General features: G+C 38.0%; 1 protein-coding gene and 1 long non-coding RNA gene across 9 annotated transcripts in view; one reads left to right on the top strand and one right to left on the bottom strand.

The window, feature by feature from the left end:
- The window catches only part of LOC138126562 (irregular chiasm C-roughest protein-like), a 104,998-nt gene that overhangs the window by 79,631 nt on the left and 1,911 nt on the right, over positions 1-23,456 (top strand). For 3 of the 8 annotated variants that reach the window (XM_069042371.1, XM_069042358.1, XM_069042364.1), the window contains 6 exons: positions 8,309-8,594; positions 18,067-18,500; positions 18,589-18,868; positions 19,981-20,526; positions 20,580-20,699; positions 23,172-23,434. In XM_069042371.1, the coding sequence (XP_068898472.1) occupies positions 8,330-8,594; positions 18,067-18,500; positions 18,589-18,868; positions 19,981-20,526; positions 20,580-20,699; positions 23,172-23,434 (1,908 nt within the window). In that variant the 5' untranslated portion in view covers positions 8,309-8,329. Of the gene's footprint in view, positions 1-8,236; positions 8,595-18,066; positions 18,501-18,588; positions 18,869-19,980; positions 20,527-20,579; positions 20,700-23,171; positions 23,435-23,456 lie in introns of all 8 variants that reach the window. The other 5 variants (XM_069042380.1, XM_069042368.1, XM_069042376.1 and 2 more) reach the window with 3 other exon arrangements.
- LOC138126628 (uncharacterized) lies at positions 13,812-15,973 on the bottom strand. Its single transcript, XR_011157885.1, has 2 exons — positions 15,402-15,973; positions 13,812-15,344 (listed from the first exon to the last, which is right to left on the bottom strand). It is a non-coding gene; the product is annotated as an uncharacterized lncRNA (long non-coding RNA).

The following is a 23,456-nucleotide window of genomic DNA, read 5'->3' as shown; positions in this document are numbered from 1 at the left end:
ATACACTCGTGCCGGATCACTTCCTAAAGTGAATTTTGGATGTGACGCTGCCGACGAGCTTTTTCGTACAAAATTATTCAGATTACCGATTTTTTCCGGGGATTATAAAATAAATTTATCTTCAAGCGGTCGAAAATCGCGCCTTGTGTATCTCCATAGAGACGGTTAAACTGTCATTTTTTTTCTGAGGGGAGTAGAAGTACTTCAAGTCCTAGGAGTAGAAGTGTCCCACAGGCGGCTCGACCGGGTCAAATGTAAGGTCGTTTGAAATATTTGTCACGATTTATTTATCAATTACAATTATCAGTTGCACGAAATATGTAATAATTAAATTATCCCTGTTAAAGAAAAGTATCTAAAAAAGCGAAATAACGAAATTATTACCCAATATTTAACCGCGTCCCCTATATTCTGTCACGAGCCGTCCGTTGTGGCGTTGTGGGCGTGGCCACAGCGTGGATGTCAGATGCCATGATGTCAAAGTTAAAAAATAATGTAAGATAACCGTTCACTGTTGAAAAGTAAACAACCGTAAGTTGTAATCGTTTGCTATTCACGTTTTGATAACTTTTGTTATATTTAGCAAATAACTGAAGTCCGGTGCCGATATGAATTTTACTCCCCGAAAATTGACGCAGATCGCGGCAAACTACCTATGTAGGATCTAGTCCCACCAAAGTTCCGAAAAGTATATGATTAAATTGTGTATGTATAATAATGTTCATGATCTGGCTACAAAGGTAAAATTTCTGAGTTTCCTAGACGAAGAATTATAAATTATTGTAGGTTATGTCCATAGAGTTGTCGGACCGAAGCTTGTGATGCGATGAATTCACCAATTTGACAATAAAAGATATCGAAGGTTTAGGCTCTGCTATTGTAGTAAAAGTTCAGGATACAAAAAATTACAAATCGTGATCATTCACCATTTTGGGAAAGTTTTACGTGGACATTTGCAGAAAGTACATCGGATAGATTGAATAGCATTGTAGACTTTACTAATATTATTGAAACTCCAAGTACCAATAACAGGGGAAGTAGAAATTACTAGTGCCTTAAAATTTGAACATTGTAAAAGGAAAAGAAAAATAAATAAGTCTATGTTATAAATGTTATGTTTATAAATGAGTTTATGTTCGATTTTTTTTTTGTGATCCGCTTAAAGATAAAAAATGTAGTATATATCATTTAGAGTAGAAAGTCTTTTTGTGCCTCGCGCAGTTGTCGGCCTCAACTACGTTTCGGCCTTCAATCTCTGGGCTAGCCAAGTAGCCACAAAAAGACTCATTTCTACTCTTAATGATATAATACATATACTAACGGGCCTTCACATAAATTAATATTTAGAGCAACCTATGGAAATTCAATTGTTTGCAACATTTTTCCAGCATAGAAAATGACACAAGAAACGCCTGACATTTTAACTAAATAAAATTAGGTTAGAAAATATGTTTAATTTTTGTAGTGCATTCCCCCTATTCTGCCTCTACGGAATATGACAATATGAAATCGGGAAAAAGCTTACTATGCATACTATGCAACTCCCGAGAATAATTGGTTACCTACAAAAATTACTTTACACTGTTAAAAGAATTAGAATGTCTCCTACGCCTACTCTAAATATATATTTATTTGAAGGCCCAATATTAATACAGTTAACTCTCGCCTATCCAGTGAACTCGTAAAATAAAAAGAATCTATTAAAGTGAAATCATCTGTTATTTTTGTAGTTTTTTCCTGCTAATGTGCACTATCTATCGGTCCTGCTGCACCGCTTTAGCAAATAACCTTTCCGCCGCTAACGAACTTCCTTCGGTGTTCGTCAAGGGTCCGGACCAGCATTGTGTCAGACAAAAATGAAAGATGAATCAGCTTAGTTAATATTCTAGTCTCAACTGAGACATTGACTCCAAGCAACGAGTACAGAGAAATTGCTGCAGGCAGGTAGAATTATACAGAAATTTCAGACAACGACTCGCTTAGCTCTAACGTTTTCCTCCTATTAAATTAATCTGTTACTCGCACTTTATAATGCCGTGAAAAAGCAAATAGTGTCTATTACTCCTTGAATGTTAACAAAAAGCGGAGAGCGACGAACTAAATATTGCAAGAGCGGAGGACGTTTTCTAGGCAGATGAATAAGTCAATTCTTGTAAATTCGAATTTGTGGAACAAGTCTGTTGAATTTTTGGGTGCAGGAAGTCAGCTGTGCAGGAATTTCATAAGGAGCTTAGTTGTGATTTAGCAGCAAGCACATCTATCTGTTCGTAGAATATTTACAGCTCATGATTAGAAACCGTAAACGCATTACAGTGTTTAGTGACCTTTATACGCATTAACTTTGCAGGAACGCCGTCAATGTTTCAGCTTTTGGGATTGAAGCGGTGCAGCAGGAGTGATGAATAAGAGAAGAAATTTGCGCGACATCGAGATTTGTTTTATTCGTGGTGGGATCCGTTTCATAAGTGGGCGGTATCGGGAGGGCTCTCGGTCTTGTTGTAATAATGTTGTTGTAAATTGTGTGTTCAAGCGGCGAGGGTCGGTTGGCAAAATACGTGTAGTTTTTAATGAATAAAGCAGCATCGGAGGTGCGAGCTAGTGGTGAATTTGATGAGAGAGCGAAGGATCCGGGACGTGTTTATGTTTCATTTAGAAATTTACTTTTATCCAGTTTAAACGTCATGAAATGTTTACTGTGAAAACACTCTTATAAAAGGGGTTTGTTTCATGATAGCGGAAGTATTCTAAAATAAACTTATCTAGTGACGCAGAAGGGAGGAAATTCAATGATCGATTAATATTCCGTAACAAACGACTCATTCTTCATAAAGTGACAGGTGAGTCGGACATTACTCAAACGCGCCGAAGCTCCCTTAACCGAGACCAAGAATTGTAGTGTCACCCCTCTCTCTCGCAGTGTAAACAATTCCTAATAAATGACTTCCATTATTACGAGCGCTTCACCTGGGATCGCTCCTGGAACAATATTTCATCGCGGCGAGGACAGATCTCGATTAGGCACCGCAGGAATGTTCTCCTGTTTGTTAAATAGACAAGCGGAATTCAATTGTACATCTGATTAATTAGTCACAGCTGACTATACAGTATTGGGAATTTTCGCGTAATTAAAGATTCCAGCGGTTGACGGTGCAATGCTTCTTTTCCACGACTGCCGTATCGGTGATGGTATTGAATTGCGCTCGCCGCCGCCGACGCTCCCTCCCGATGCGGACCCACTCGCTTCTGATAAATTTATCGCCGATGGCCGTCGTATCGCGCACTGCCGCCACCGCCCACGCCGCTCCTCTAATTAAACTAAATAAAAAACAAAGTCACGTATCGTCTTACCGGCGAACTTTTTCGGTCCCCCTGAAAAAGCCGTTTCCGGGTGAGTCACAGGTTATGTCAAGTGGCGCGAGAAATTTCTTAAAATTGCTTTTAACGGACTAGTCATCGCAGTCCCGAAGGATTCGGGACGCGTGCACAGTTGAAACGCGAGACTGCGGTATAGTCGTCCTAGTGTATCTTGGAGACTCATCATCTAATTCACGTGTGGTAGTCCTTGAAGGCCCAAGAGATTATAACAGTGAAGTGGCGCAGGGTAATGTTAGAGTCATCGTCAGATATCCCAGAAAGGAGGGGCATAGATGAAAGATGAGTTATGATTTTGAAGAAAAGTTACTAAATTTTTCTTTCCATGTTTTGAGGCCGTTAAAAACAAAGCGAGAAAGATTTTTGACGCTAATACGAGTACAGCTCAATAACGTTCCAGACCGGTGGGTTGATTAATTTTTTAAGACAAAATAGAATATGTATTTCCATCCTCTATCTCCACCAGATCTCCCGGTATCTCATTTAAATCTCTCTGCATCTCCCATTCCGAATCTTCCTGTATCTCCCCCGTCTCTTTCTGTACATTCCCATGATCTCCCTGTATTCCAGATCTTCCTGTACCGCCCACAAATTTCCCTGTATCTTCCGTAAATCTCTTTGCATCACTCATGTCAAATATTCCTGTGTCTTCTTCGGTTTATTCTCTATGTTCCCATGTTCTCCCTGTATTCCAGATCTTCCTGTATCTTCTAGTCATCCATGTATGTCTCCGGGATCTTTCTGAATCCCCCCTAGTATCTTTCGTAGATCTGTCTGTATCTCCTATCATGAATCTTCCTGTATCTCCCCGTTCTAAATTTCCGTGTATTCCAGATCTTCTTGTACCGTTTCCAGATTTCCCTGTATCTTCCGTAAATTTCTTTGCATCAATCATATCAAATCTTCCTGTATTTTCTTCCCCTCTTTCTCTATATTTCCATGTTTTTCTTGTATTTCAGATCTTCCTGTACTTCCTCCAGATTTTCTTCTATCTTTTCTAGTCGTCCATGTATGTCCGGGATCTTTCTGAATCTCCCATAGTATCTTTCGTAGATCTCTTTGTATCTCAATTCACGAATCTTCCTGTATCTCCCCGTTCTGAATTTCCGTGTATTCCAGATCTTCCTGTACCTCCTCCGGATTTCCCTGTATCTTCCGTAAATCTCTTTGCATCACACATGTCAAATCTTCTCGTATCTTCTTCGCCTCTTTCTCTATGTTCCCATGTTTTCCCTGTATCTCTCTGTATCACCTATCACGGATCTTCCTGTATCTCCCCGTTCAGAATGTCCACCGGATCTCTGCTATTTCTCACTTCCATAGGAAACAAAATCTCTTCCTCCTTTTCTTAGAGACTTACTTTACGGTGCTCTGTGCTGTCGTAATTGAGACAATTTCTAGTCGCTCTTGTTTTTAATTATAAGCAGTAGTCTAGAATAAACGTCCAATAAAAGGACCATTTTTCTACTACGTCAGCAGAATGTGAGCTCATCTTCGCTGGTTTTAGATCCAAAAGAATGCTTCTTCTTCTTCTTCTTAAACTAAAATTGTCAGATTGACATTTCTTGAAAGTTTTATGGCATTTCTTTCTATCATCAATTTTTAGAAAAAGTCACATTTTATTTCATCTCTTTTTTTTGATAACTTGTAAATTATGCCGCTTTAGTCTCTTAGGGGATATCTTGGATATCTTTCTCAGAATCACTGCTGGAATCCATTCTTCAAAAATTTGTAAAAACGAGACACAACCAGGCTTAACAACAGGCACTCGGCTTCGCCTCGAGCCTGAAACCTGCTCTCGCGCTAGAAAATACACCTACCGGACTCTAATGTAAATAACTAATTTTCCATGTCTTGTGAATAGTACAAACTATTTTTTCGAGTAATTTGTAAGTGTATTAATTTCCTGTGAAATTTTTCCCTCTTTATTTTGTATACAGTGATCGTCCTCGAAGATCCCCCTTGTCTCTTGACCTGGCCAAACTAAGAAAATCGAGTTGTTTGGCTAATTTAGGCCCACGTCGTTTATTTTGCAGTAATTATTCCAAAGTGAGCAGTTTACTTGGATTTTTTCGTTCGTTTCATCAACGCTTAATTTTTGTCATAAGTCTCGCTAATTACGGGATCCTTATCGCCGAAGCCCGTATAAAATACCAAGTCCTACCAGCAACTCTGCTAATTACAAATTAGTTTGCACAATTTGAAAAGTGCCTCCAAGTTTCCACAGATTTATCGACCGGTCGGATGATTTATTACGACGAATAATTTAATGCTATCGCCCAAATGTAATGGTTAATCTGGATCCCCCATTTTTGTTAAAGTAAATTACATGTTATTTTAGTTGGAATAATTAAAATCAGATTAGGTGAAAATCGTTGCTGTAATTTCGTCCTCACCACCAACAAATTCGGGAATTTGGGAAAAAACACACCAGGCTGAGAAAGAAACCCATGTCGCGCTTCCGTTTTAATTGAATCGGCAACTTCCCTTCCGGTATCGGAGTGTTATTGAATTTGCGAATTGTGTCGAATATGCAAATTTTTCATTGTGTAGCAAATATACACGGCCGCATTTATTACCAAAATGAGAATTCGTTCGGGTTTTATTGGATTGTGCTTTTTCAGACCTGGAAACAAAATAAACTTGTTTCAATTATCTATCAATGACAATTTCCAATTTACTTCTTAATGACATCACGTGCCAGTCGAAACGCAATTGATTTAATTTCGACTTTCTTGCGGGGTCCCAATCGAAAGACATTTCAATGAGTTTATAAAACTGAAACGAAATCGGAATCGTAACGGTCATGGTGAAGGTGAAGAAGAAAAATGATTTGTAAAAACAAGCCCCAATAAATTCTTTAACGCTCCAATGCATAATTGAAACGATTTGGACTGCTCGAGTCGACTCGGGACATTGATATTGACAGAATAAGTTGAAAGACAGTCGATCCTTTATTTGAGGAAACGGGATGTGTGGCGAGTCAAAAACTGAATTAAGGAAATTATCCACGGTCGGCTTTTTCGGACCTCCATTAAAAGCCGAAGTTGTTATTAGGATTTTGATCACACACCATAAAAGTCTAATCTCTTCTTCAGATTCATCAAGTTTCATTATTTGGTGTCAATTTAGGACAAGAAAAAAACTATGATTAACTACCTCTTACAAGAACAACACTTATTTTCTAATAATTCAAATGAAATAACTCCATTAAGCGTGATTAAGTGACTCGAGGCGAAGCTGGACGCTCCAGATATTATATGCAATTATTTCGAGTAATTTTTTTAATTCGTGGCAAAAACCCGCTTTCAATTTTTTTCACCACTACCAACCCATTATTTCATTTCGTCACGTCACCGTTACTTCACTATTTTGAATAATTTAGACTCCTCCCATCGCCGCTTACTTTAAATAACCATACATAATTTATTTCCAAGATTTTTCCAGTGAAACCTTGCAAGCCATCAAACATTTAAACTTCTCCTCGAAAAAACTCTATTTGTGAACAACCGAAATCGATCAACCAACACAGAAATTTATAACAAATCCGCTCATTACTCTATTATTAAGTATAACGATGTCATCCATTCCGCTTTTTGCGTTAATTTGAATTTAGAAAGAGTGGAAGAAGCTAAAAATACTTTCACTGCTTCTGACGACACTTTACGAGGAACAGTGGTAGTTAATAACAATTTTAAAAATATTTTGTTGCAATGAATGTACCTACAAGAAATGAAATAGTAATTTATGTGACGAGTGCGTAAAGTACTACTTTTTTACACGAATGGGAAGTTTGACTCCGCGAGCCGCATGCGATCCCACGAGTGAAAAAGACACTTTGTGCACTAGTTCTAAATAATATTTTATCAACATCAAAATACATAAAGAGTGTTTTTTTAAATTTGGCGTCGAAGTAGGCATTGGAAAGTCGATTGAGATCGCACCACTCGTATAAAGCGTAAGATTTAAACAGCTGATCCGTGATCCGTAACCTGTATAGTTCGTTCACAATCGACAGTTCAACGCCTACTTCGACGCCAAATTTAAAAAAACACCCGTTACACTGTTTACTTTTTTTTTAATTGTCGGATAGGGCCGTCAGACGCCTTCATTTACGCGTTCGCAAATTCGGGATGCTTTCAAGTCGTGATCGTCGAAACCGGCGTCTTAGCTTGGTTCGTCTGAAGCGGAAGCGTCGATCTGCAGAAAAACTAGCAGGATGCGAGCTTCGCGGTGTTGATGACGTCATCGTATCGGCGTTCGCTTACGGGAAGCAGCTTGACGCAGCTTAGAGTGGAGTTTAATTATGAAGCCCTTAAGGTTCCGGGACGTTTAATATCTATTTAAACCTAATTTATGCGATAAAATGTTATTATGTGGAATATTGTGTAGACGTTGTTTAACAAAACAACAAACTGTCGCATGGCAATTAGCGGTAATCTGAGCAATTAGTGACACGTGCACGCTTTTAGCGTTTGTTTACAGGAGATATAGTTCCTGCAGCGTCTACTCCGACGTTAGCATATCCGTTTCCGTCCCTACACGCGTCTATTTCCGCCACCTTAGAGCCGATCTAAGATTAAGAAGATTAGATCACGGCGACGGATCCCCGAAAGCTCACCGATTTTAATTAGCACCGTGCAATATGTACGGCCGGCTAGGCTCAAAAGCGACAATGGGGATCTGTATACAGGAACAGACGGAAATAGACGCCGCCATAATGGAAACGTTTCCGATTGGGGCGGCCGGGGCGTTTTATTTGTCGGCCGAAATAAATTCCGTTTTGTCGGAAGCGGCGTAATGAAAGTCGTCCAGACAAAAACTTAAATCACTACCTGAATTAAATAATGTTTTCCCCATTTAGTTCCCACCTATTGTAAGAACAACAATACGTCTCGAAGAATTCCGAAGTTAATGGCTCCTTCCCTCATTCCAGAGATAAAATAAGACAATCAAGATGGCATCATCGCACAAGTTCCTGCTGCTCCTGCTGCGGATAGCCGGCCTGGGCCTGGTGAACGCGGCCGGGCAGATGCGCGAACAAAAGTTCGCGATGGAGCCCCAGGATCAGACGGCGGTCGTCGGCTCGAGGGTCACGCTGCCCTGCAGGGTTATCGACAAGACCGGCATCCTGCAGTGGACCAAGGACGACTTCGGACTGGGCACGCACAGGAATCTCAGCGGATTCGAGAGGTACTCCATGATTGGCAGCGACGAAGAAGGTGAGCGCCACATAAATTTCCCACCAATTTAAGCTCTGACGTTAACGAGAGTCATTTCGGACGATCAATCACCCTCATAACGCGCGGTAATCTATTTTAATTTCGAAAGGGTCCAAATCGAATGCATTTTTAAGGGAACCAGACCGATACTATTTCAAAAAATACCAAAAGGACGAAATGCAAATCGTTCAGTTTTTGCACTTTTTCTTTTCTTCAAAAGTAACAAATGTTTAAAGATTAAATGGAACTTAGTTATTCTGCGATGTCATGATTGTAATAGGAAAATTATTTCGTTTCAAAATGTTGAATAAAAAAATAAAAGAAATCACTGAAAAATCTAGTATAGGACGTTCAAAATAATATTTTACTCATTTCTCATTTTATATAAAAAAAGTAAAAACAATGTTTTATTTTATCTACCAGTGTGTAATGTGTCCACTTTATCATTTTTTCAAGCAGGTAATGAATTACTTTCCCGCACGGCGTGAGGAAAAAAATTAAAGAAAATTAAACAATCTAGTTAATATTGAAATTCGATTCTACTTCCATTTATCAATTTTACTTTTAATTTATATTAAGTATATTCTTTACATTTTAAGACATTCTAAATGTATTATCTATTATCGCACTTTTGTGATTTCACAATTCGACCTCCAGCCTCATTGTGCAAACTTCACAAGTACAAAGTGATCAAATAGAAAACAAATCAAGAGTGCTAATACCTCATCTTTTGTTTTATCTAAACGTTTGTCTTAGGTTGTTCGTACGCAGAATTTGACTTGGTATGCACAGTCGTTTTACTGGTTACCTATTCACCCCGTTTCGAAAATGCTTTCTCTCAATGGTAAAACCCATTTTACCACTTATTCTCGCATAATTGTTGCATACAATTAAGTAAACGTCTGTAAACGTTGCCAAAATCGAAAAATTGTTTTCTAGGTTCACAACAGCACATCATTGACGTGTCTTTGACATTTCACCGAAAAATCTGCTTACCAGTGGCGTCGCGTGTAGCAATAAAGCTCGTAAATTACCCATTCTTATGAATGTAAAATGTTGCTTTTGTTTATTTTATAAATTTTCTCCATTATCAGATATGTAATAATAAAAAGATGCGCAATTATAATTTCAACGTCTAAAATTCATGAGGTATGATTGATTATAAAGTGGCGTTTGAAACCACAAATTGTCTACGCCCATGCATTGAACGCTTATTTCATAGAATTCCGCTACGACATGAAATAATTTTCATGGTTTGAAATATGTTCCAGTGCGATAAAAAATATAGCTCCTCTTTTCACTACTGAAGTATTTTTTCTAAACTTAGTAAACTGCAAAACGAACATCATTTTAAAGAAAGAACTATCTGCCTCATTTGGAAATTTTGTAAAGGTTCTGTCGCTGCAAATAATTATTGTTTTCAAATAACAAGTGTCTAGGCGAAATCTACTTTAACTTTAACCTTCAATAGACAGATTTTATTTTTCTCTAATTCAAAAGATCTCAGTTGATCGGGTTCAAAAATGCGAATTTTTCTGCAGAGTTTACATGTTTTAAGAACCAATCGCTCCAACTCTTAGATCACCCCTCGTGTCCCAGTTCCATATAGCGTTTCATAAAAAAACTGATGGGACATCAAAAGTGAATCATAACACACAACTATGGCCGATGAATAATTCTCCACGGCGTGTTGAAACTGGCACACGGATAAATATTTATCTATCTTTTGAAATGTGTATATGTATGCTATGGATTTTATGATGATCCACCAAAATGATTCAGAATTATAGTTTAGATTACGACTAAAGTGCATTAAAATATTTCCCTTGTGACCACAGTCAGAAGCATTCCGAATTTTATGACGTTTACTCACACCTCACTTAAAATTAAATATGAAACTACTACATTCTATACAATATTAATTTCAGAAATATTTTTAAACGAAAACTGACCAAAATTGATCCAATAAACAATGTTCTATATTTATTATTTTGATGAAATTAAATTACTTCCCACTGACACAAATTAAGGCAATTTTAGTGTCTGGTTAAGTGTACCTTAATTCACCTAAAATAACCCAAAATTGATTGTATCTTTTATCACAGTTATCCATCATATGCGTATTGATCGATGGAAACGGATATTAAACTATTGGTGTCAAGAAACGTGTTTTTCAAATTACCTTCAAATGACCACACGATTTGGCCATTTCAAGAATTGACATTATAATCGAATATCAATATACACAACACAAGTATCATCTCACACGACTGTCTAATTTTGAAATGGTGAGAGCAGTTTTCAACTCGTTGGTCCGACACTCTTGTTTATTGAATTTCTAGCAAATTTCTAGTAATTGTACGGCTCAACGCATCATTGAATCAAGACAGACCGTAGATCGCAGATAAAAATTGTAATAGGTGAAGAGGTTAGAACGAAACGGAAACCTGAACAGCTTTGAGCTTCCTGGTTCTGAGTTGTCGAGAAAAAGTGCTCAGACGTTTTAATTGCAATTTTTCCTTATCTGCGATCAAACTGTTTTGGTTGAATGAACGGAAGGCATTTGATTTCTCAGAATAAGTGTACGATTCTTCGTATTTTCTCTTATCTTGAAAAATCTAGGCAGACCTGTGTTGTAGAACAACGATCTGTTGGAAGAGTTTTTAAACTCGCGGCGTAATTAACGCACCCGTCTTCGTTTATTTCGCTCAAAGTGACGTTTTAATAACGCACGCATAAAAAATAGATTTGATTATGATTTGTGGTTTCAGCGATAATTATCAAATAATCATATTCTCCCTCGCGGGGGAAGCGTATTAGATTCAGACCCCTTAGTTTTGTATGTGTGATGGAAAAGTCGGCGCTTTCGCCTGCGCAAAAGCTGTCAAAGCACTCCACCCGGTGGGTTCTTTCGGCGAAATAATTTGTAGTTTTCTTGTGGGTAAGTTGTTGCGAGCAAGTTTTTCATTCGTGGTGATTACTCCTCGCCCTAATCTGCACCTCTTCCTCTACTTAAATATCGAGACGTCTCAACTTCCAAGTAATTTTCTCGAGTCCATATTTATATACAGCAATGAAGTCAACAAACTTGAGAAAGTTGTGATTTGAAGGGCGTTTGGACACGTGTTGTTAATTTCCAGGACAAATATTAGACAGCCGAAGTTTACCGGTCGCCTCGTGCGACGTTAATTAGAACAGTTCCGTCTAATTACTAAAATACATAAGCATTGACACCTTCATTTTGAAACTTCCGAGAATCGTCGATACGATTTTAGCCCGAAAAGTTCTGTTTGTCCTGTTCTCCCTTAGAAAATGTTCACGGTCGGGGCGCATTTATATTCTGTCAATGCAAAACGGAAGGAACTAAATGTATTTACACCGTGCACATCCCGGGCGTATTTTTAGCCGAGCTTTTAGAGCTACATGATGAGTTGTTTCTAGTATTATACATGTCTCTTCAGCTTTGCACTTACTGTAAGCTTCTTTGCACTGCTGAAAGTTTCCAGGAAGCAAAGCAGGCTAATGTCTAAGACACGTCGGTGGATAATTTTGCCGGCGTAATGCCTCTCTTAAAATTTAATAAATTAGAGCACAAGACAAAAACACCGGATTTTTACGTAACTCTGACTTTTCCAATTAATTTTAAATCGACTTTTAGAAAATTCAGAAAAAACTTTCGAAACTCCCTGATTTCTAAAGGAAACTGTATTTTAGGAGAATATTAATCTACTTTGTATTAATCTGTGCATATACTCGTAGTCATTTATTATGTACTTTAATGTAGCCGTTAATAATAATACTCAAGAAATGTTTTCAAATCTGACTGGATGAAATTTTTTCAAGGAAAGAATCATTAATAATATCACGAGTATATGTCAAATGCTGTCGAGAAAATTTTCCACAGTCTAATATGCACAAGAAATATTTTTGCAAACTATTTTACAGATAAAAAAAATTTAAACTGTTATAAAAATAAATGTATGAATACGAAAATGCATTATTTAATTTCGGTAATATTTCCATCTTTTGAAAAAAGGGTGAAAAAAAATCTACTGTACTACTAGTGCTAAATCAAGTTACATTTTATTTCATTTATGAATACTCGGGTGTTCATTTAAATTCATTTAAATTTATCCTCAAAGTTGGCGTTGAAATGTCGATTGTGAACGCACCACTTGTCAGTCTGCAGAGTAAAAACATACAACCCAAAAAGTGAGGTTAGTTAGAGTTGCATGTGCTGCTCCGGTTTCGCGAGTCATATCATTGATTATCAATTATAGCACGAGTTTATATTTGATGAGACAATACAGGGTGTTATTGAAAGTTGTACAGATATTTTAACCACGAGCTACTGGCTTCACGTAGAACTCGGAAAAAATATTTAAAAAATTCTATGTCAAAAAATAAAATGACATTTATTTTTCGAGCTACAATATTTTTAAATTGCTTTTAGTTTTTTACGTTGTCTTACAACCTAGTAGGTAAAATTTCGGCACATTTTAAAAATACACCCTGTATATCATGTTTTATAAAATGTACCGTTGTTTTGTTTTATATTATCGCCGTTACTAGCCTATTTCAACGAATTAAAATCGTTGAAAGCAGATCATGTGACACAGGGGTTGGAATTTTTGTTAGTGGGCCCAAATTATCGTCAGCAGAGGAGCCTTCGGGTATCGATTTGCGTGGCGTTGGGTGTCTAAGCGAATTTTTGGTGACGATACAGAATTTGCATCACATTTCCCGAGTTAATTAACGAAGCCATCCGGAATGTTTAAAGTTACGCGGACAGTTTAATCTCTCTTGAAATTTTATATACTGGTACCATTCCGCCATATAGATAAAATATCACGATTCCTCAGGAGACCAAAGTTGGGAGTTGCAGTTTCAAATTTCGAGCTGCGGTCGCCGCCAGAATCCGCCATCCATTAGGATGTTTATTTGCGGGGCGAACTTTTGCACGTACGGAAATATTCACTACAAGGATATTAAAGTTGTGACGTGTCGTAGTCGCACCATCAAACTTATTCGAGCGCTTACACAGATGAACGACATTCTTCGCGTGTACTTAAGCCGTAATAAAATTTCCCCATTAAAGTTGCTAAGGTCTTCTTAATGTAGTTACTCGTGAGATAACGTGATCAGACCGTCATAATTAGAGAGCGGATTTATATGCACAAAAAAATAAAAATTAAGCGCTTAAATAAGCATAACATACTGAATAAAAAAGTTTTATTTTAAACAAAAAAGCATTAAAAAGCATAAAAACAAGATAATAAAACACAATTCCTAAAAATGAAAATATAACATTTTTGTATTGCTTATACAACAAAAAACAACTCCTTATGGTTAGAAAACACTACTTGAACTTCAATCTTCTTCTTTGAAACAATGAATGATAAGGAGTTGTTCTAAATGATTAATTGTAAGATTTCTTCGTCGATCATTCAATATATTTTTAAAGTTGGAGAAACTGCGCTCCACATCTACACTTGTAGTTGGCGCAAATTTGAATTTGGGGATAATTGTAGAATCGATGTTTAAGTTTTCCACATATTCGCCTTGTAAAACTCGCGCTATGTCACACAAAATACCAAAACCTGTGTTTTTGTTTAAAACATTGTCGAGTTTCTCAGATACGACACGCCCAACTGCTCCTCTCACAGAGTTAGTTTCTTCTTTAAATTTTTGAACCATATTCACTGAGTCAACCAATGGAACACCTTGTTTTTCTAGTTTTGTTATAGTCTCACATACAAATTCATAATTACTTTTTAGAAAAGCTAAATTCTGTCGCAACTCTTTATTTTTGAAAATATCTATGCAGTTTCTTATTGACTGCGACGGAGCGTCGACAAATTCGGTAACTACTTCTTCAAATTGATTAATATATTGACTATAATAAAATGCGGCCTCTAACCAAGTTCCCCATCTGGTCAAAATTGGTTCTGGTGGTAAAGGTATGGTTGGAAATGTTTCCTTAAAATATTGCACTCTTAGTGGGGCTTTAACAAAAATTTTTTTACCATTTGAAATTAACTTATTTACCACAGGAAATTCTAATCGTATAGTTTCAGCTATTCTGTTTAGTCCGTGCGCAACACATGTACAGTGAATTAATTTTTCGTAAAATATTTTTAAGTTTGTTCCAGCTTTAATCATGTATGCAGCGGCATCCGAAATCATTAGCAAAATTTTGTCCGTTGGTACGGCATTTGGAAGAAAAAAAGACGTAAGACTTTCATTAACAAATCTGGTAATCGAATTACTGTTTGTTTTGGACAATTCTTTGCAACTGACAACATATCCTTTAGTAGGAATATCTTCCTTTAAAATACCGAGAATTAAACTTGCCACGTACCTTCCACAACTGTCTGTTGTTTCATCGACTGCAAACCACATGTAGTTACTTCCGATGCGTTGTTTAATTTTGTTACACACTTCTCGAAATACTGGCTCTAAATAATTTTTACGAAGAGTGCTCTCAGCCGGAACGTGTCTATTGCAATGGGTTTGTAGAAACTGTTGAAATGGGCCTTTATCTAACTTTTTGAATGGTATATTGGACTGAACCATCATCCTACATAAGTCGAAGTTAAACTGAAATTGTTCGTTTTGCCGTGATGTGCTTGCAACAGATTCTTGTAGAGTTTGTTGTTTAAATTTTGAAATCTCGAATTTTTTTCTTCGTTCAACATGAGTGTTGCTTTTCATATGTTGAATAACATTATATTTTTTTTCGCTTTGAATCTAAAATAATATTTTCTGAATACTAGAGAATTAGGTAACTACACAAAAAATACTTACGGTTTTAACGCAAACTCGACAAAATATTTTATTATTTTCAATTATAAATTCTGGAAAATTTTTTATCCACTCATCAGGCGTAGATTTTGGTTTTGGCATTTTTGAATTAAATTTTAAATGAAATGAAACAATGACCTGCACTCTAAGAAGGAATACGAGGGAATCGGTAAATATGGAGCAAATAATTCGCCTAGTGTTATCGTGTTAAACCGGTTTTTCGCAACAACAAAGTGAGAGATGAGTTCCTATAAACCTGGCTGCCACCACATTTCATCAACGACAAACGAGAAATTAATTTTTTTCATTTCTTGCGGCAACGGAATGTTTTCCGTGTTAAAACAATAAAAATTCTAATAAGTAAAGAATGAAAAAATACCTATAAATAAGGAAAAAGGCAGTAAATAAGCATATACATTTTAATATGCATAAAACTGCAAAAAAAGCAAAAAAAGCATAACAAAATAGGGCTCAAATGACTCAAAATTTTAAGTCTGTTACACATCTCAAAAAGTATTGAGCTACTTATAACCCCCACAAAAAGCATAAAAACTAGAAATCCGCTCTCTAGTCATAATTCAGCGAGTGGATGTAGCCACCCCCGATACTCATCAAGTCGGGCCCGTAAATTCGCCAAATTGAGAGAACAGCCGATCATTTGACCCGACCTCACCACCACGGTGTTATTTTTTACGACATAATTGTCCGGAGTGGGCCGCAAGGCTCGTTATCTGCACAGGACAGTCCTTTGGTCGTCCTGCAGACTTGTTACGTCGTAGCAGGACTCGGGCGTGTTGTTCACTGCTGTACGTACGATCCGGACACTCAAGTAATATCTCCTTCGGGAACGCGATAGTTGCCCCTTTCCCGCAGGCACTTTGATATATGTGGCCGAAGTTGCGCACTAAAAATATCGCTGCCGAGGAAGACACCCTCACAAACGAAATCACAAACTTCAGACACGAACTTGGCGCACCTAGGGCTAGTCTAGTTCCCACTGTGAACTTTCCAGGCCGCGACGCCATCTGGAGCCGGATTCTTCCTTCGGACACTTATTTGAATGCCGGGCCTCTTGCGAGCCCCGAGAGCGAAGGCGTGAAATTTAAATTAGAAATCTGCGACGATTTCGGACGGTTTTCGTCCCGAACGGGCAAAATTGGCAGTGGCCTTTTAAAATTATTGAAGACTCCTCCTCGTTGGTCGGCCTCGTTCCAATCGTTACGTTCACGTCGTGGAAAGGGCTGACGGGGAATTTTAATAAACACCATTTGGGTCTGATTGGTCAAGGGGGAATTTTTTATGGGCGACGATTCTCTACGAGAAGGATAAAAATGTGTTAGTGTCTCCGGCCAATAATGATAAAACATAATATCCGTGAGGCCGTAAAAAAACAGTATCTCATAAAAGAAGTGGAAAGAGTTAATATCAGTGTCTTTTTAGCAATTTGTAGAAAATTGTAGACCTTTCCCTTAAAACGTAGGTAAGCATTAACCTTTAGAATTCCCAGTAGAACAAAACGTTTTCGCAGGACCGTAATAAAGCCTCTCCTTTTATGAACTCGTTACGTGTTGTAGGTGCGCCAATCACTTGGACCGTTTTTATTGGGACACTCGCGCCGCCATGTTTACTTTAGACGGGAACACGTCACACGCATTATACTGGGTGTTTCCCACCTAACCTCCTAACCAGAACAAATCTCCAAACAAATGGAAACTCTGAGGTCGCGACCGCTGTTGTATTTCATTCGAAATTGAAACAAATGTTCCTATAAATAAATAAGGAATAGAGCTAGACTACGCCAGATTGTAAAATTTGCTTATATTCCAAGAAAAGTGTGCTTTACGGCTGGCGTCTTCCTAGAATAAAGATTTTGTTTGTTACCTTCGTAAAGCTAAATTTTCACCTTTATCAAAGGAAGGGATTTGTTCCCCACTTCCATTTGTTTTTTTAAATTAAAAAGTGTCAGCGTCTACCCTTACAAGGTGTTACGGGAAATTTGCAACTTGGGGGAAAGAATCGTGCTAAAAAAATACCTATCGGGTGTCCATTTAAATTTCCGGTCAAAGTTGTCGATTGTGAACGCACCGCTCGTGTAAAAACGTAAGATTTAAACAGTTGATGCGTAATCCGTAGTGCGTTCACAATCTACTCTTCAACGCCAACTTTTACCGGAAATTTAAATGAACACCCAATAGGAAAACCCTCTTGCGTTAACAGAATTGTCACTTAACGTAAAAAGTCAGGTTAGATTGAAACAGCCGATCCGTCATTTATAATCCGTAATCGACTTTTCAACGCCAACTTTGAGAAGAAATTGAAATGAACACCCGATAGTACAACAACAAAAAACCTTTTATCTATTTAACTTCAACAACAGACTGGTACCGAAGAAAATAAGAAGGTAGTGTAGAAAATATTAAGTTAAACTTCAAATAACAAATATACGTATTTAAAACTTTATGCAAATGATAATTTCTGTAATACTGTTATGAAATGCATCGTTTTGTTAAAATAATATTCGTCGAGGGGAGAGGTCGTCCGATACGGTCGTGTGGGTGGAACGCCCTGTAGAGCGCAGCCCCAGCCGGCTGAGTTACGACTATTCGATTCCGCCGCACGTCAGTCTTTTAACATTCGATTGGGTGAAATAGTTTTTGACTTTGTTTAGGTGACTATTCCCTGGATATCTACCCCGTGATGTTGGACGACGATGCCAAATACCAATGCCAAGTGTCGCCCGGTCCCCTGGGCCAGCCGGGAATTCGCAGCCATTTCGCGACGGTGACGGTCCTGGTGCCGCCGGATCCCCCCAAGATCGTGCAGGGGGATTACCTGGTCACGACGGAAGACAGGGAAATAGAACTGGAGTGCATAAGTCACGGCGGGAAGCCGGCGGCGGAAATAACCTGGATTGATGGCCTGGGAAACGTCCTAACAGATGGAATTGAATATATCGTGGAAGGACTGTCGGACGGGCGAAGATTCACGGCCAAGTCGATACTGAAACTGACACCGAGGAAGGACCACCACAACACGACGTTCACTTGCCAGGCCCAGAACACGGCGGAGAGGACGCACAGATCGGCTAAATTAAAACTGGAGGTCAGTGCGGTTTATGACCCGGCTCTTAAATAGCCCTTCCGTGGGAAAATCGCTTCGTGTTTTTCACATATTCCGAATTGTTGCGCAGGTGAAATATGCCCCCAAAGTCACGGTGTCCATCCTGGCGGGAGCCTCGGCCAACGGCAGGATACCCGAAGGGGCGGAGGTGAGGCTCGGGTGTCACGCCGACGCCAACCCTGCGGACGTCACCTACAGGTGGTTTCTCAGCGACGAGCCCATCATCGGCGGCTACACCACCGAGCTAGTCATACACAACGCCACCAGGAAGTACCACGACGCCATCGTCAAGTGCGAGGTCCACAACGCGGTCGGCAAGAGCGAAGAGAGCGAAACCCTGGACATCAGCTGTTAGTATTTCACTCTTTTTCGCCCTCTCACTGCCTTCTTTCTAAAGTACAGTTCGTTACTATCCGTCCACCAGATGAAAACCAAGATTGGAAGAGTTACTTTCTAGTACTTCCAAATTTATATGGTTGGCAACTTGGATCTTTGTTACTGGGGACATCAAGCTAACTTGACGTTTCTGATATGACAGATTTCACACCAAACACAACTTACACCACATAATTTTGCAAAATACACCAAGGGTGGACGGATAGTAATGGCCTCAAGTATGGTTTCTTATTCTCGATTTTTTCTCATTCTTACAGCCTGCAATGATTCTACAATAACCAAATAACAAACAAATGTAGAACAAAAATGTTATCGAAAACAGTATAGCATGTAGAAAGTTCCCCATACGCCTTATACAGGGTTGTTATAAATGTTTCTAACATTGCGTAGTTGACTGTGATTATTATGGATAGGTACGTATAAATTTGCCGCCTCTCATTTTCTGAATTCATACAACTAGAATGTTTTTGACATTTGACATCTCACACTTGTCATTGTACAGATTTCTTTTTTCAAAATATTAATTACATTTAAACTGCAATTTAGTAAAGAGTAAAGAGCTACAAGAAGGAACACATTTTTGAAAATAAGTAAAAAATCAGTAATTGTTTGGAGTATAATTGTGAACATTTTCAATCTTTTCATGAGAACACTAGGTTTCCTTTGAATTGTCGGTGATTTTTTTAATTTTATGTTATAATATCTGAAAGCTGCTTGTTTTCAGGCAACCAAGTAATCATATGCAGTAAAGTTATCTTAGTATAGGTACGCCAGAATACCGTTCGACACATTTCCATAGTCCAACAATTTTAAAAACATTTGTAACAACCTGTATTTTTTGTGTGTTAACCTATCTCCAATTAGAAATAAAAACAAATCAGTTTGAAATGTTCTTACAAGAAAATGTTTGTGCAAAAACTTTGAGTAATTTCATGTCGGCGACGCAGAAAAGGTGTGTTGTATTATGTAAAAAAATAAAACTCAATTTAATTCAATACTTATCTTTTATTGATTTTCTGTGTCCCACGCCAGGAGAAGATGAATAATTGTCGTTTGTAAATTCCAGATGGTCCCCAATTTCGCACAAGACCGCGTTCTGTCCAAGCCGACCTGGGAGCGAGCGTTACCTTATCCTGCGACGTCGACGGCAACCCCTTTCCGGAGATATCCTGGTACGACGAGAAGCACAAGAGAATCATCAACAACAGCCCCAATTTAACTTTGCGAGTCGATCAAGAGACGGCCGGAAGATATTTTTGCAAGGCCCATGTTCCCGGATTTCCCGAAATCGGAGCGGATGCAACAATTTACCTCAAAGGTCCGCCATCTATAGTCAGCCACCGCACACAATTCGGCTTCGAAGGAGATAATGTTCGCGTCGAGTGTACAATATTCTCGATACCACCACCGGAACGGATAGTCTGGACGTTCAACGGACGGGAAGTCGACCTCCACGACCAGGATTATTCGATATTAGAAGATCCTTCTCCAGAGGGTATCAAATCTACATTGGTAATAAGAGAATCTCAGGAGAAGCACTTTGGCATGTATAATTGCAGCGTCATGAATCAATATGGAAGCGACGTTGTGGAGATTAATCTGATGCAACAAAGTATGATCTTGTAGGTTTGTTTGGTGGCGTGGCTAATTTTATTTTGCTTGCAGAAAGTGTCCCGCTGATTATCATCATCGTCGGGGTCACTGTTCTCGTCATAATTGTCCTAATTGTGGCGCTAGTCTTTGTGTTGTGTCAACGACAGAACAACAAAAAGTCACCCCCAGAAAGTGAGTACCATTTTAAGAACGATTTAATTTTTTGTGACAATGTTTATGCTGAAGCTCGGATTGTAACTTTTTTTCCTCAAAATATGTAGTAATAAAAAATCATTAATAAAACAAGTCTGATGGTTTTTGAAATAGGGAAGCAGATTTTCAAACATATGAATAAGTATGTGTATTGAAGTGTTTGCATTTTGTAATTAATCTGATCAATGAAAGCGCTCCCTGCGTTCGTGCTGCAAACAAAATTTTTTCCCACAGAAGTCAGGTACAATATTTTCTGTAACGAATAACTCAAAAATATTTGAAAATATAATTTAAAAAAAGAGTGTGTGCTTAAGACCGCACGACAGAAGTGAAAACGTCTATGATGCTCATTACTGATTTTAAGTAATAGAGGTATTTTCATATTTGGTGGCGGAAACAAAAGACTGAGAAATGTCAGAAAATGTATTGTCAGTGTCAAATTTCTCATAAACGCCGTAAAAAGGAATGTCTAGGTAAATCTAAATTTTCGCTAAATTGATTGAAAAAATAAATTCTAAAGAAACCAATTTTTGTCAGTGGTTCAAAAGGAAAAGTTATTCTCATATAATCAAACGTATTACAAATTATGTCTCTAGTTCGACGATAAATAACTTTCTTATTGCCAATTTGCTGCATTTCTGGCTAAATCACGAACGTCTTTGAGAAATTTGACACTGACAATACAAATTTGTGACATTTCTCAGTCTTTTGTTTCCGCCATCAAATTTGAAAATATTTCTATGTACCTATTCCTATTCTATAAAAAATATATCATTATGGATAATAGTACTTGGAGGAATAAGGAGCAAGGCATAAATAATTAATGTAAAAAATCTGTATTTTTCAATAGAAACTGAAAATATGCCCGCTTTTAGAGGTACACTCTGGCAAAATTTGTGAGGTTAGGTTTGGATGTTTAAGTTTTATTTTCTTGACGATGATATTGAACACAACACAAGTTTTCAGTTTACAGTACCCTGTATTATGATAATTTGTCCATTTTCCTCTTCACATTTTGCTACACTAATTTTTCCAATAGATGAATTGAGAATTGTTGAAGCCATATAATTGAGAATTAGGTAGGTACGTATTAAATCCTACATTCATCTGTAAACTTACAATATTTGTCGTGTCTTTATTGTTTATATTATATAAAACTATACAGGGCATGTCACGAGTGATAACGAGCCTGACGGAATAATAAATTCAACCCACAATACATTTTCAAAAAAAGCCGGACATTTTAATGTCAGTAGCCAGCTTTTTTCGGAAATATAGTGTGGGTTGCATTTTAAATTACGTCAGGCTTATTATCACTCGTGAAATATTCTGTATATATATATATACAGTTACTCCTGCAGCTCTGCACTGAGGTCAGTCAGGTCACAACACAATTATCACTGAAAATTGAAAACTGACAAGTGACGCACAGTTGATTGCTTTTCGCTCGCTCCGCAAAAAATCTCGACTCCCATGATTTTAGCTTAACCGTGTCGTTCTGCGGACGATTTGCGCTGATCTGCGTTACGATTTTACCGTGTCGTATGAAACTAATTCACTGCCCGGGAATAAAATGTATGTAGTGCGCCTAAAGAAGTTTTCACTTCAAAAAGTAAATAATTTAACCTTGGTAACTTTTTTTACGATTGGGTTGGTAGCACCTTCCACGCTGATTGCTAGATTATTAAAATTTAAAGAGGTGATGTTCTGTGGAGGTGATTTAACACTTTGGCTACTATGTGTACCATTTTTGGTACACACTCGACCTTTACCTGCAAACTATGTGGTCAGATTTGGTACACATTTTACGACTGACTTAGATCCACTTTGTACCCTGTACGGACACGATTTTCGTAGTTTACAAGGGGATTCTCGATAGTCGCAGTTTGTCGTAGTTTGTGAGTAAAGATTGGTGAAGCATTTCGAAAAAAAATTACAGATGTCGCCTAGGTCACCTTTCTAACTGCAAATGAATAAACAAACAAAAAATGTCGTAGTTTGTGGGGACATTTTTCAAAATACTCCCGTAGTAGCCAAAGTGTTAAAGCGTCGGTGGCGTCTTCTACGATCACACAACATATTGTACAAATTCTTCCTCTTCAGTTGAAAAACAACAATAATTATTTTCTTTCAAAGCCGTGTTATTACTCTTACCGTTTTAAATTTATTGTGTTGATGAGAGTTAATGTTTCAGTTGCAAATGTGACGAAACGTCCATTTTGTTTAAAGTGAATTGACGCGTCCATCTGTCTACGTCATTAAATACCAACTTTACAATACAAAAAGTGGAAAAGCACAAGGTTTAATTATTTTTTATTTGACTGAAAAAATTCATATTAATGAAGTTGTACACCAAAGACCGATCTGTATTTTTCACTCAATCCGAGCTTCAAAGTTGTCCCATATACTTAAGGTTTGACGTAGGTGTATAACTGATCTACATATTTGCAGCTGATGCCAACACTATAGAAAAACAATGCAAAGAATCCGACAGAAGTTCCAATATCTCCGACTTGAAACTCGATCTTCGCACCGGATCTTCGAATAGTAATGTACACTGTGATATGGATTATATTCCAGGGGCCGAATCAGAGACTGGAAGTGAGTCTGTTATAACGCGAATAGGTGTACCACTAGCTGGCCCCGTCAATGTTTCAGGGCAAGAGATCTACAGATACTCGGCCGATTACACCGAGCCCAGCTTTCCGCCAAAAGTAAGCCTCACCACCCGATTTC

Source organism: Tenebrio molitor, chromosome 1 (genome assembly GCF_963966145.1).
Source record: "Tenebrio molitor chromosome 1, icTenMoli1.1, whole genome shotgun sequence".
Taxonomy (NCBI): domain Eukaryota; kingdom Metazoa; phylum Arthropoda; class Insecta; order Coleoptera; family Tenebrionidae; genus Tenebrio; species Tenebrio molitor.
This window is presented reverse-complemented; position numbering and strand designations above follow the sequence as displayed.